The 14,075-nt window shown below is 39.0% G+C and overlaps 1 protein-coding gene across 3 annotated transcripts in view; it reads right to left on the bottom strand.

The window, feature by feature from the left end:
- The window catches only part of TBCK (TBC1 domain containing kinase), a 145,285-nt gene that overhangs the window by 47,936 nt on the left and 83,274 nt on the right, over positions 1-14,075 (bottom strand). For all 3 annotated transcript variants that reach the window (XM_084756861.1, XM_084756860.1, XM_084756862.1), the window contains exon 23: positions 8,437-8,612. In XM_084756861.1, the coding sequence (XP_084612987.1) occupies positions 8,437-8,612 (176 nt within the window). The remainder of the gene's footprint in view (positions 1-8,436; positions 8,613-14,075) is intronic.

Below are 14,075 nucleotides of genomic sequence, written 5' to 3'. Positions count from 1 at the left end.
GATGGGATAACAATTTAGATGTAATATGAATAAGTTAATAAAATATATTTAAAAATAAATAAATAAATATTGTTACATAAAAAAAATGAAGCTTGGAACTTCTAAGCAATAGCTACGTATCCATTATATATGTTCTAACACTATTAACTTTCTGAAATTTGCATATTGCCCTTCTTACACTAAAGTAAATATTACATTCTATAGTGAAAATAGCAATCTGTTTCTAAATAAATCTTCATATGAAAACATTATCAGTAGTCACACTATGTCTTATACACTGAAATTTACATATGGCCTAAAATGGATTCTTTTTGAAGGAGAATCCTATATTGTGGATCAGTGGTGCTTGCACTCATTTAGTGTGTAGATGTATTTGAGGTAAGTGACTTTCAACACTGAAAAGTAGAGAGAGAATGGATAGTCATAAGATTCAAACCTTAAGACAGCATCAAAGACACAGAAACAAAGTACCCCGATGTCTCCCATAGCTGGGAGAGGCAGTCTCTTTTGCAGGAGAATGTAAAAGAATTCCATCATATTTTATCAGGGAAGATGCAGCAGTCCTAGCTGCTAGACACTTTTACCATCTTCAAAGACTTGCATTCCATAAACATAAACACATAAAATCTGTGTAGTATCCTGGATTTGGAAAAGGATCTCTGATATCATACATAGGATACATACGATGCTACAGTCAGGAGCCATCTTGAGATGTAAGCTAATGCCTGATTTTGAATTCAGGTAGGGCTGGAATTTTGATTTAGGGTGTTATAACCCCGTAAATATTCCCATCTTTGTGACCACAGAGACATTATTCTGCTCTGACTTAGAGGAAATGTACAGACACCTTCTGAACCCCACCTGGCCCAGATGGGAGAGTTTGATCCAAGCCAATGGGTGAGCTGCACCACAGGAGAACATGCCTGTGATATAGAGGGGACGGACGGTGTTACCGTCAAGAAACACTAGATTAAAGTACTCTGCTTCCAAGCCCAAGTTCTGGATAGCTCCCTGTGAGCTCAGGCCACTGGCAGGACCAAGCCAAGCACTCAGTTGTTCCCTGTTGTCCCAATCTCACTGCACTATGCTACAGTGGCTGTTACAGATACAGAGGAGAGGTGATCCTGTAGTTTCTACTGTTACCTAGTTTACAGGGCCTCAGCCAGCTATAGACCCAACCATAACCCTACAGCAGCAAGCACTACTGCTAAAGGAGAGAGAACCCTAGATCCAGTTGTCTCTCTAACCCTGAGTACACATGGAACTTTGTTCGTCACCACTCAAGACAAGACCCTTGACAAGTGCTGCTGCCAGCAAAGAGTGACACAATGGTTTCCATTTGCCACCTCTTCTATACAACTCCCATCCCTACACTTTGTCTAACAAGCCACAAAAGTTAGGAGTTGCTATGGGCATCACAGGGGTAGTGCTATGGGTTCTACCAATGATATCTGGACCTAAACCACTGCCTGACTGAAGGCCAAGTACTTTAGGACTCTCACTGCTGCTTGGGCTGCCAGTGTCAGAGGGCCTTGCTAGAAGCACAGCTAGAGCAGCAGGTCTTGAGGAGATTCTGGTGAGCAGATAGGGCCCACTCTTCCCACTCTATGCGTACTCCACACCTATGACTATCAGCATGGACCTGCTGGAGCTCTGTCCCTGCTTTTGTGTGGCTCATAAATAGTGGGTTTCTGAGTCCATCATGACCTGCACTGCACCCAGAGTCGCTGATCATAGACAAAGAAGCTACAGGGAAACTATTCTATGATGCCAACTTGGAAATGTAGCCAGACCCATATTCAAGCTGATCCATCTAACAAAATGAAATCCCAGAGCAGGAGCACAAGAAATGTGGAAACTCAAGGCAACACGCCACTACAGGCATGCAGCAAGAACTCTTCAATTACAGATTTCACACCTGTACAAATGAAATACACCATAAAGAATATTTTAAATGGTCGTTTAAAAGCTCAATGAAATAATATGAAAATAAATAAACTACTAAATGAAATTAGAAAAATAATTGGACTATCAATGAGAAATTCAGCAAAGGGAGATTTTGAAATTCTTGGAAATGAGGAGCTAAATAAGCCACTATTGTTAAAATCCCAGTAGTACACTAGATTATGTAGAAAAAAAAAGAATATTTGTGCTGAGTCCAGGTTTTATATCTGAGAAATATTCAAGACACCTCTCACCCCATACAAAGAATGAAACATGTATTTATGACTTTTATGATACCATTAAACAAACCAAAACACATTTTTAGAACACAGAAACGCAAAGAGAAGGAAGTTCATAGCAAGGGACAATTAGCTAATTAAATTAGAGTAGAATATTCTCCTACCTTTGGGAAATAGTGGTAACCATGTATAATAGAACACCAAACAGAAAAGATCTCCATATGGCATGTTATTTTCAAACTGTTAAAAGTTCAGAATTTAAAAGAAAAAAACCTCTAAAAATTGTAAAAGAAAGGCACCAACTCTTATTCAAAAGTCTCTCTATTACATGGGTTGGTTTCAAAGTCCCATCCCCAAATTGTACGCCAGGAGGGAATAGAAAGGCATATTCTAGTTCTAAAACAGAAACATAGTCATCAAGAATACCACACCCAGAAGGGATATCTTTAAGAACTGAAGGAGAAATAGAGTCTTTCTAAGAAAAATGAAACTGAGAAAATTGATGACTTCCTGATCAGTCTTACAAAAGATACTTAAGCCTACAAATGAAAGATGGCTACCATTGCTTCTTGGCATTTTGGCTAAGATCAGTGTAAAACAGGTACCACCATGAAAGGATATAGAACCATGAGAAGAAAAGATACACAAGAGAGAATTAAAAGATTCAAGCACTATCAGACCACAAGGATGAACAGGGAAGATAAAAGAAGGAAAAAAAGTAAATATTGATATTATTATCAATAATAATAAATAAAAGTGAGCTGAATTCTTTGGTTAAAGGACATGGACTAGTTGAATAGATTAAAAAAAAATAACATAAGCCCAACAACACATAGTCAAGAAATTTACATCACCTCTGTAGACACCTTGACGGGAAGGAAGGAGAAATGATATTCCAAGCAAACTGAAGCCTGAAGCAAGCTTCACACCAGGCAAAACAGACTTTAGGATAAAACGTTTAAGATGAGACAAAAATGGCCTTGTCCAGTGACCAAAAGATCAAGCTGGTGATGGACACCCCTAACCTGAACAGCAGAGTAAAGAGAGCTTTCAGGACGTAAGGAAACATTTCCCACCGTTCACCTGACAAAGGGCTGACAGCTAGGCCATGCAGAGAACACACACAGCAAAGAGAACAGGTGCAAAGCTAAATGTTCTGTCCACCTACTGATGTGGACAGTCTAATCAAATAATGTTTAGGTCAATATTTTACTCTTTTTTTTTTTTTTTTCCGAAACAGGGTTTCTCTGTGTAAACTTGGCTGTCCTGGACTCGCTTTGTAGACCAGGTTGGCCTTGAACTCACAGCAATCTGCCTGCCTCTGCCTCCTGAGTGCTGGGATTAAAGGCGTGAGCCACCAGGCTGCCATATTTTACTCTTGATACTATGCTAGCCAAAAGAAATCATATATTTGTGTTTTTCCTTGCATTTTACACTGAAGCCATCCATCATGTTTAAATGTACACAAGTGAATGTACATGTTGATGAACACCTAGGGAAACTGAAAAAAGTGAAATTGTGAGAAACTATGACTTGGACTACTATGTGAGATAGATTAATATATACACTTGAATTATTAAGGGCACAAAACTTTTTTCACTACTTCTATAATAGGAGCTTGTAAAATACACTGTGTTAATTGGCTTGTTTCAACTCTCAAGTGGGGATTAAAACACTTTAGGGAAGAAAATGTCCCTGAATACCTGCAAACTATAAAGCCTTGTGAGACTATATTTTTTCATTGTTTTGATTATAGAAAGTTTATTATTGAGATTAAATATTGTACATAGTGTTCATATTTAACTTTTAGAAGATATTCCGCCATAAAGTATGAAAATGTTCAGACAGCTCTAAACTCATTTAACCGACACCTAAAGCACTGCTTACTGGTTGAAGGCCATTCACGGAATGTTCTATTTTACCCACAACAATAATATGTGCCAGTGGTTACCATTATGTAATAAACCTTATTATTATTATTATTATTATAAATTTGGGCTACTACGTGGGTTCCTAATCAAGCTATTGTGAAACAACAATAATTCTTGTTTATTTACAGACTGAATTTAACTAAGTTTTAGTACTTATAAATAAATGAATCTGCTGATCAAATATGTCAAAGAAATTTAAAGAATTCTAAAGCTAATCACCATATTTTCCTACAAAGTATATTCAGTTTAAAAAAATCCACTTCAACCTAATGGCTAGGAGAGCACCTTTGGCTAATGCTCACTGTACAAGCTGAAGGGCCGAGTCCCATCAGAAGCATCTGGAGCTCAGCTCTGTGCTGTGCACCTGAACCCCAGCACTGGAGGCGTGGATGCAGGAGGGCAGCTAGCTTGGGCTCTAACTGGCAAGCTACAGCCCTACCAAAAATCTTGTCTTAAAAACAGGATAGAAGAACCCAGGGTTGACCTCCGATATCTTCAATTCACAACCCAAAATAAAAAGAAAATTCATTTCATCCTATTCATCAAAATTTCATACCCCTACTTACTGTTTTCTTCAGTTAGTAAACTATGACCTAAATTCTCAAGCAAACTTTTTTTGCTATTTAAGGAAAAACTGGATGGGAGAGATCTTGGCAGGAGATGAAATAATTCTTTTGGCAATTCTTTAGTGGCTTGAAAATCAGAATGGTATTAAAACTAAGAAGTAAAGGTCAAAGTGAAATTTTAAACTAAAATTACTAGGGTAAAACTGCCAGGAAGATTCCTTCTTTAGAAAAGCAGCCTACAAGTCTCTCCCCTGCCGTACTGTTTGTAAGTCGTCAGAGTACTGAAGCTGATATGGTGAAGACAATGGGACACCAGGGCATGGCCTCTGTCATGCAAACCATGGAGATTCAGAAGATTATTGTCACAAAGTTCTGTACAGCTTACATGTTGGAGATTTTAGCTCTTAATTACAAGCATGTAAAAATGATTGTTACTAGTTTAAATTCTTGGTATATATCAGATGCTAAGTTGGATACGTTGTATATTATTTCTAAAATGACTTTGCTAAGCATAAGTATTATAATGTGATAAGTTTGCTAATTTGACTGGACTAAGGAATATATAGAAGGGGCTGGAGAGATGGCTCAGAGGTTAAGAGCACTGTCTGTTCTTCCAAAGGTCCTGAGTTCAACTCCCAGCAACCACATGGTGGCTCACAGCCATCTGAGATCTGGTGCTCTCTTCCAGTGTGCAGGCATACATGCAGGCAGAGTACTGTATAAATAAATAAATCTTTAAGAAAAGAGCAATGTGAAGAGCAGTGAAGTCATTGCTGTGTGCTTATGACACTTCCAGAGATGAGTAGATGAAGAGCTTCCCGACTTAATGAATACATTGCCCCACTGGTGGGTTAACATGCTGGTATTACTGAGAGGTGGTAAGAGTAGCATCAGGGTCAAGTTAGAGGAAGTAAGTCTCTAGGGCTGTGTCCCTGGAGCTGTGTCTTGCCTGACGTCTTTCTGTACCCTCTTTTCCTGCTTTGTGTTCCAACATATGAACCACACACCCCGAGATAACAGATGTCACCTCTGAAACTGCATGCCAAAATAAATCTTCATTCTTTGAGTGTCTCTGTATTTTGTCACAAAAATAAGGTAAGTAATACATGTGCTTGCACTTATAAACAGGTACATGGAGAGACTAGATTGATTATTCAATGTTAAGTAACACATGTGTTTACACTTATATATAGGTTGTAGACATAAGATTATTGTGTAATTAAAATTCTAATTTCTGTGCCCCCCCATAATCTGGTTGAAATCCTTGTTCTGAGAATCTTCTGTCTCAATGTTGTGTGAATACTGCTTCTCAAATGTCCCCTGATATGCACATAAAACAGCTTAATGTCAATCTCTGAGCAGGGGAAAGAATAGGACTGGACTTCCTGCCAGCCAGGGGAGGAGGAGTCAAGAGAAGGAAGTCAGGGGAGTCAGCCAGGGGCAGATATTCAGGAGATATCAGGAGAGCAAGCGAGCACAGGAACAGGGAAAGCTACAAAGTGCAAGTATCTCTGGGATGTAAGCTGAGAGGAAACCAAATTAGTGTAGAGAGTTAAGAATAAATTAATAACTGCTCAGTTCTTGTTCTGTGAAGCTTGCTTAAATAATATAAGCAATTATTTGTGTGATAAGCAGGTTAAGAAAGAAGCTGGGAGCTGGGCTTAATCCCAGCACTGGGGAAGCAGAGGCAGGTGGATTGACGTGAGTTCGAGGCCAGCCTGGTCTACAAAGTGAGTATAGGACAGTCAACAGTACACAGAGAAACCCTGTCTCGAAAAACCAAAAAAAGAAAGAGAGGGGGGGGGGGAGGGAGAGAGGGAGAGAGGGAACAGGAACTGGGAAACAAACAGTTACTTAAAATAACCATAACAATAGGTAAGCAGAGAGACTATGAAATATTCAATGTTATATGACAAAAACCAAGCAGGGTCAAAATCTAAAGCCAACTCTCTAAAATAGCAAAGTAATTTTTTTTCTACCATAAAAGAATTTTTAAGAATCTGACACAAGCCGTGCATGGTAGTATAGGATTTTTATCTCAGCACCTGGGAGGTAGAGGCAGGAGGATCCCTGTGAGTTTAAAGTCAGCCTAGTCTGTATATCAGTTCTAGGCCAGCCAGGGAAACTTAGTGAGATCTCAACAACAACAAAAACAAAAAAAGACTGCACAACAGTTATGAACTAACTGAATTGTGATTACTCTAATTTTAATGAATATGCAGCATAGATATTTTTCTATCTACTTTCCTTTACATTAACATTTAAAGATGAACTTTAAACAACAGGAAAAAGGACCACATTTCATATTAAAAATATTTCATATAGGGGCTGTGGAGCTGGCTCAGTGGTGTGGAGCACCTGTTGCTTTCCCAGTTGACTGGATCTCAGTTCCCAGCATCCACATGGTGGCTCACAGCCATTCATAATTCGTGTTCCAGAGGGTCAGATACAATTGTCTGGCCTCTGGGGGCATGAGGCACATATGTGGTGACTATACATACAAGCAGGTAAAACATTCATACATAAAATAAATTTAAAATAACACACTAAATATTCACCTTTTATCCCAACAAATGGCAATTTTCCCCTTGGGAGGCCTATTCAAACTTTGGAAGACTAAAGAAAGTGTTTATTTTCTAGTGTAGGTTCTTATTCTTATCTCTTGAGAACCTTTAGTAACTTTTCATAACCTTCTTTGTATAAACCCATGGAGCTGTTGCTTCTTTCTCTCTCAGATTTCTGTCTGTTGTTAATAAATACACATTGGCTGGGAAATGGGAAAACATTGACACATACAACTAATTGGAACATTAAAAAAACCAAACCAGAAAATGTCAAGTAATAAAAATGTGTACTTGTGCAAAAATATACAGCTACAAACAATCTAGTTATGAAAACTATTGTTTAACATGTCAAAGGTTGAAATGTCTTTCCATTAGAGTATTTCTTTGTACACCTTAAAGTATACCTTATTAATTTACCTTGTTATCACTAAAGCAATGCATGCATATTAACTGAAAATCAATTTTATGAAAATAATTAGGGTAATAGAAAATTGGGATCTTTGGAACACTGAAGTTATAAGTAAAAGTTAGGTTGAACATATTTGTAAATTTTCTATTGAAAAGCATAGTGGCGGGGGAAGCTGGAGAGATGGCTCAGTGATTAAAAGCATGTACTGCTCTTCCAGAGGCCCTGAGTTCAGTTCCCAGCACCCACATCAGACAGTTTGCAACTGCTTGTACCTCAGCTCCAAGGGGATCTGACACTCTTGGCCTATAGGAGAACATGTATATACTTATACATTATATATATATATATTATATATACTTATACATCATATATATAAGGATATATATATATATTCTTAAAAAAGAAAAACATAGTTTTCTCAACATTATTTCCTTGGTTATGAACAAATAAGTTACTATTATATCAACAACTCAACGTAGTTTATTTAAAAACAATCTTCCTTTGCTTCTGTAATCCCATATAAGAAGTTGTCGTACTCCTAGCTAGTATTCTTATGTAGAAAATAAAACAAAATGTCACCGGGGTAATATGTCCAAACAGCCTACCACACTCTAACATCAAAGGAGACAGAGACCTCCTGAATTAGCCATGTGAACACAGTCATATACTAGGAAATAGTCACATTAAAAGGACGTGACAGCATTATGAACAATAACAATACGAGGACGTGCCAACAGTCTGTCTCTTCGGATTTAGGACTGTTGTCTGTTAATACATACGTACCAGGTCTGTCTTTGGAGGATCTGTACACTCAACAGAGAAGTATGGTGCTGAGCTTCGGACTCCGCTGCTCTCAGAAGTCGGCTTTGGAGGCTGAGCATACTGTCTGTATGTAGCACTTTTAGGAGTCCAACAAAACAGATTAACTGACTCTCGTACACAGCGTTCAATGTCAATTTCTAGGTAGAAAATAAGGAAATGGAAAATCTGTAGAATTTAGATTGCATTGTTAATATAAAATTTTTCCTACATTTGTATATTTATATGAATAAGATGAGAACTAAACAGAAAAGAATCAAACAAAAACAATGTAGATATTAATGAGCATATTAGTGATTGAAAGGTAGGGGATATTTGGTTTTGTTACATGCATATCTGTATTTAAATCTGTACATATCATTATGTGTGGGTTTTATTTGACATTATTTATGTATGCATTAACATTTTTGTGCATTTCAGTATATCATCTAGATACCATAAAATGTGTCTCTACATCCTATTGGGACTCAAGGTGAGAGAAGCATGGGAGAATGGGGAAATAGAAGGATCCAGAGGGTCCTAGAAACTTACAAGAAGAACATTATGATGGGTGGATCTGGGCCCAGGGGTCCTGCTCAAACTATGGCACCAGCCAAGGACAATACATGCAGTAAACTTCGAACCCCTACCCAGATCTACCCAATGGGCAGGACATTCTTCACAGTTGAGTGGAGAGTAGGGTCTGACTTTCACACAAACTCTGGTGCCCCATATTTGACCACGTCCCCTGGATGGGGAGGCCTGGTAGCACTCAGAGGAAGGATAGCAGGCTACCAAGAAGAGACTTGATACCCTATGAGCATATACAGGGGGAGGAAGTCCCCCTTAGTCACAGTGGTAGGGGAAGGGAGTAGGGAGAAATGGAAGGGAGGGAGGAATGGGAGAATACAAGGGATGGGATAATAATTGAGATGTAATATGAATAAATTAATAAAATATATTTTTAAAATGTGATCAATGTTTCCCCTTTGCAAAATGAAAGAGTATTGGCTGTAGCAACAGGTAGACAAGACTCAGACGCTGACCCACCACAGCTTCTAGTGAAATATACTAAAGGTTCCCCTGCTGTTTAGTAAATAAAACATATTTAGAGAAAAATGATCAAAACTCAACATAGGCATTCCCATCATTTATAATTTCTTGAGGTATTGAAGTTTCATATAGAGATCAAATGCACTCAATGATTTTTAGAAAGAAAAGTTTTCACAGATTTCCTTCTCTTTCTCAGCTTTGATGCAGAGGCAATGCATATATGTGGCCATTACTACTGCAAACTACTGTCTTTGGTTGGACTGTCGCCAGGAGGCCAACGATTCACATGAAGAATTAATCATTTCTATCTATGGAAGGTGGAACAAAGTAGTAGAAATTTCAGATGCCTGAGATGGAGTCTAGCACTGGCTAGCCCTTTCTTCATTCCTAATACCAGAATATGGAACTATTCTCACTTTATCCGCAGTTCCATCATGTTGGCTCAGATAAGCAATAGATTAAGCACATGTGTTTAAAATCCAACTGGCTAAGTTTTCTATTCTTTGAGAAGGGGGGGGGCAGGCATGAAATAGATTTGGTGGATGGTGTGTGGGTTACTGACCTGACTGGATGGAGACACCCCTAAAGTGAAAAAGCTCACTTCCGGCTGGAGCTGGTGGAAGGTGGCTGGCAGGGCTGGCAGGGCTGGAAGGGCAGTTAATCCCTGCCCCCTCCCTCGTTCTCTTTTGCTCTTTCCTTTGCTAAGTGTTCCTGTCAGTGATGGTGAACAACAAGCGCAAAGGCAGCAGAGTCCCGGAACCACAGACGCAAAGCCCCGAGTCTGTGAGCCGACACACAGCTGGCCTCTTTCGAAGCTGTTTGCCTCAAGTGTCTTGTTGTAGAGAAAGACTGCTAACAGTGCATGCCTCACAGATTTGGCATCATTTCTCATCATGTAGAGACTCTCTGAGAAGGGAAACAGCATTTACTGGGTCCCTGCTACCTGACATGGCTTTCTATTGTACATTCTTGGTCTATTTACTTTTCATAGTGATTTCAAAGTCAGGTCATACCTACTCCAGCCATTTGTGTTGGAAGAATGAGCTAAGACACTAGGAAGCAAAGCAACTGTTAAGTGTGTCACTCAGATAGGATGCCTGAGCTACCAAAGCATTATAGGTGCCCTGATTCACTTAGGTTTGGAATATAAACGGCAGTTCTGGAAAGATCAGACACTCAATTAGGCATTACTTTATTCACTCTTAGCAATTTTCTGCCAGTTTCACAGCTGGTCACTTCCACGGCCACGCAAAGAGGTCAGATTTTAGATGTCGTCACTCCACATGTTATTCCTGACATATAATTCAATAAAGAGTTAAGCATTTGAGACGTAAGTGAATTTGTTGGAATATAATGCCAATATGATGAAATGTGTTTTAAAAAATTTCCACCATTAGTGACCAGAAAACAAATACCAACTAGAAGAAAAATAAATTTACAAAAAAAATGTGAACAATTTATTTTAGAAAATTTTCAATGAAAATAGTTGAGATTAAATACTAATTAGCTAAAGAGAAGAAGTGGTCAGTTATATAAATTGTGTGTATTTAATACTATGTAGTCCCCACTGAAGAATTTCAGTCCACAGATTTTGTAGCTCCAGACTTCAAATCAATTTGACACATCTGTCATCCAGCAAAAGCCTCAAATCAAGTCAGTGATCCATATCAGTGGCACAGTTCCACCCGTCAGCGGCAAAGGAAAATGCCAGTCTCCATCGGATTCTGAACACTGCTCCAGCTCTGCCTAAGGTGAACAGTGAACCTGAAAGTCGGCAGAGGGCCCGCCTGCTTGCTGGGGTGGCAGATGTCCCATTCTCCACTCACCTAACTTATCCATCTCCAAATCTTCTCATAATTAAAAAACAACACAAACAAATTTTATAAACTCTAAGATGTGCAATTATTTCTGTAGAGCATTCTTTTACCCACAGCACTGGTATTTTTTTTTTTTTTAAATCTTACATTTGTAAATAAAACATGAATCCCATGTTAAGGTCTCTCAGGTTTAAATCAAGACTGAGAAGGGTTGTTTTTAATTTTTTCTCTCTGGTTTCTTCATCCTCACACATCAGTATCATATCTCTCAGAAAACTAAAATATTTTAATATGATAAAAGCCCATTCCATTTTTCTATGAGAGCAAAGTCAGGTTGAAAGAGCAGTGTCTCTTGAAGCAAAGCTATCTCCCTCGAAACCCTTGCTTCTTTTGTTTCAATGGAAATGAATTGCTTTTTAGATCTCTTGAATCCCTGCTTCCTGGACACTTTTTTTTTTTTTTTTTTTTTTGCTATTATGAAGACTTTTTTTTCCCTCTTTGCTATATTTAATTCTTTTCTTTTCTTTTTTCTTTTTTTATAAACAAGATAAGACATTCATTTCTTGATTTTCCACTACAGGTTGCTAGACCTCATATTTTCTTAATTTTCCACTACCTGTTGCTGGACCTACCTTCCTTTGCAGGAGCCTCCATAGAGAGAGTGCACAGAAGGCACCACTCCTTTACTTATTTATCTTGATTCCACCTGAGGATGGCTTCACTAAACACAGCACTGCAGGGTTGGACTGTCTTCCTTCTGAGTTAAATGGCTCCCCTGTCTTCTTTAAGAAGTCAGGTGAGATTTGAATGTGAGAAAATTTGTGTGTGAGTTACCTTTATGTGCTTTCAAAATATCTCACATTTCCTAAAGATATAATAAAATATCTACTTCACAGAGTAGAGGGTCTTATGTTAGAAAAATTTCAAAAGTATATAAACTTTAAAAATGATTTACAGTTGTTAGGGAAGAGAACCCCTATGTTTGCCAAGGTTTTTTAAACCCACCACAGGTTTTGAAAAGGAACATGGATGTTGCGTAAGTTTGGGTCTCAGCCTAAACACAATTTCTCCATGCAAATAGGACAGGGTCACCCAACTGCTCATTTAGTGAACTCTTATAGTACCTAAATTCCTCAGCACACCAAACAATGCCCCCTAACCAGTACTCTGTCAGTGTCACCAATGTTTGTCACCACCACCACTGCAGCACACCCAGCTCAACTATCTCCGCTAGTCACTTTATTTGCCTCTTACCTGCATTAGGGGAGCATGCAGCTTCACCTCTGTGTTGTCCTTGTGCTATTTTCTAAGTTCCAGTGTTTTTCACTATCCTGCACACAGCTGTAAGGTGTCTTGTTTATTTCTATGTCCCAAGTGCCAATGCATAGTGCAGTGTCCACCAGAGCATAAAGGTTGCTAAGCATGTGTTAATAAGGTAAGGGGTCACAGTCAGAGAGCAAGGTTTTCTCACAGCCAGTTCACACGCTTTGGAAGCTTTCCTCTTGAAAACACCGAAGCAAAGCTGTTGAGTTGTCTCAGTGCTAAGCATTACTGCATGTTTTCCAGACACAGTTCAACTCCTGCCTACATGCAGCATTTTTTATACTCCCTGTCTGTTGGTGCTGACACAAACAGAGTCCTTGCACTATTTGTCCCTTTTATACACTCTTCCTTGCATAAGTGGATCATGTCTATGGTCAACAACTTGAAGAAAACAACACCCTTTCAGGTTCTGAGCATCTAGGAGGAGGCAGAACGGCTTAATATTCAGGCCACTATATTCTCTTTAACTCGTTAGGCTGCTGTCAGTGGCAGCTGTTTACTGGGCCTAACCAACTACTGGCCACTTGCACTCCAAGTTTCCAATTATGCTGGTCATGTTATTACTAAATTAAACACCACCAAACCAAATAACCCAATAGAGAAATGGGGCGCAGAACTAAACAGAGAATTCTCAACAGAGGAATATCAAATGGCTGAGAAACACTTAAAGAAATGCTCAACCTCCTTAGTCATCAGAGAAATGCAAATCAAAACGACACTGAGATTCCATCTTACACCCATCAGAATGGCTAAGATCAATAACTCAACTGACACCTCATGCTGGCGAGGGTGTAGAGAAAGAGGAACACTCCTGCATTGCTGGTGGGAATGCAAACTAGTACAACCACTTTGGAAAGCTATCTGGTGCTTTCTCAGAAAAATGGGAATAGGGCTTCCTCAAGACCCAGCTATTCCACTCCTTGGAATATACCCAGAAGATGCACTACCACACAACAGGGACATATGCTCAACCATGTTCATAGCTGCCTTATTCATAATAGCCAGAACTTGGAAACAACCTACGTGTCCCTCAATAGAAGAATGGATAAAGAAACTGTGGTACATTTACACTATGGAATACTACTCAGCTATTAAAAACAAGGAATTTCCAAAATTTGTGGACAAATGGATTGAACTAGAAATTGTCATCATGAGTGAGTTCACACAGAAGCAAAAAGAGCTAAATGGTATATACTCACTTATATCGAGACACTAGCCCAAGGTGTACATCCCCATGAAAAACTGTACCTACCAGGATAGTGGGTAAGAGGGGAGGACATCCTATTGAGACTTTAGGTGTGAGAAGCCTGGGAGAATGAGGAAATAGAAGGATCCAGTGGGTCCTGGAAAACTACAGGCGAGTCTGGGCCCTGGGGTCCTCCGCAAACTATGGCAACAGCCAAGGAAAAAATAGGCAGTAAACCTCGAACC

This window comes from Acomys minous, assembly GCF_964271855.1.
Source record: "Acomys minous genome assembly, chromosome: 14".
In the NCBI taxonomy this organism is placed as follows: Eukaryota; Metazoa; Chordata; class Mammalia; order Rodentia; family Muridae; genus Acomys; species Acomys minous.
Note: the sequence above shows the minus strand (reverse complement) of the source record. Positions and strands in the feature narration are given on the sequence as shown.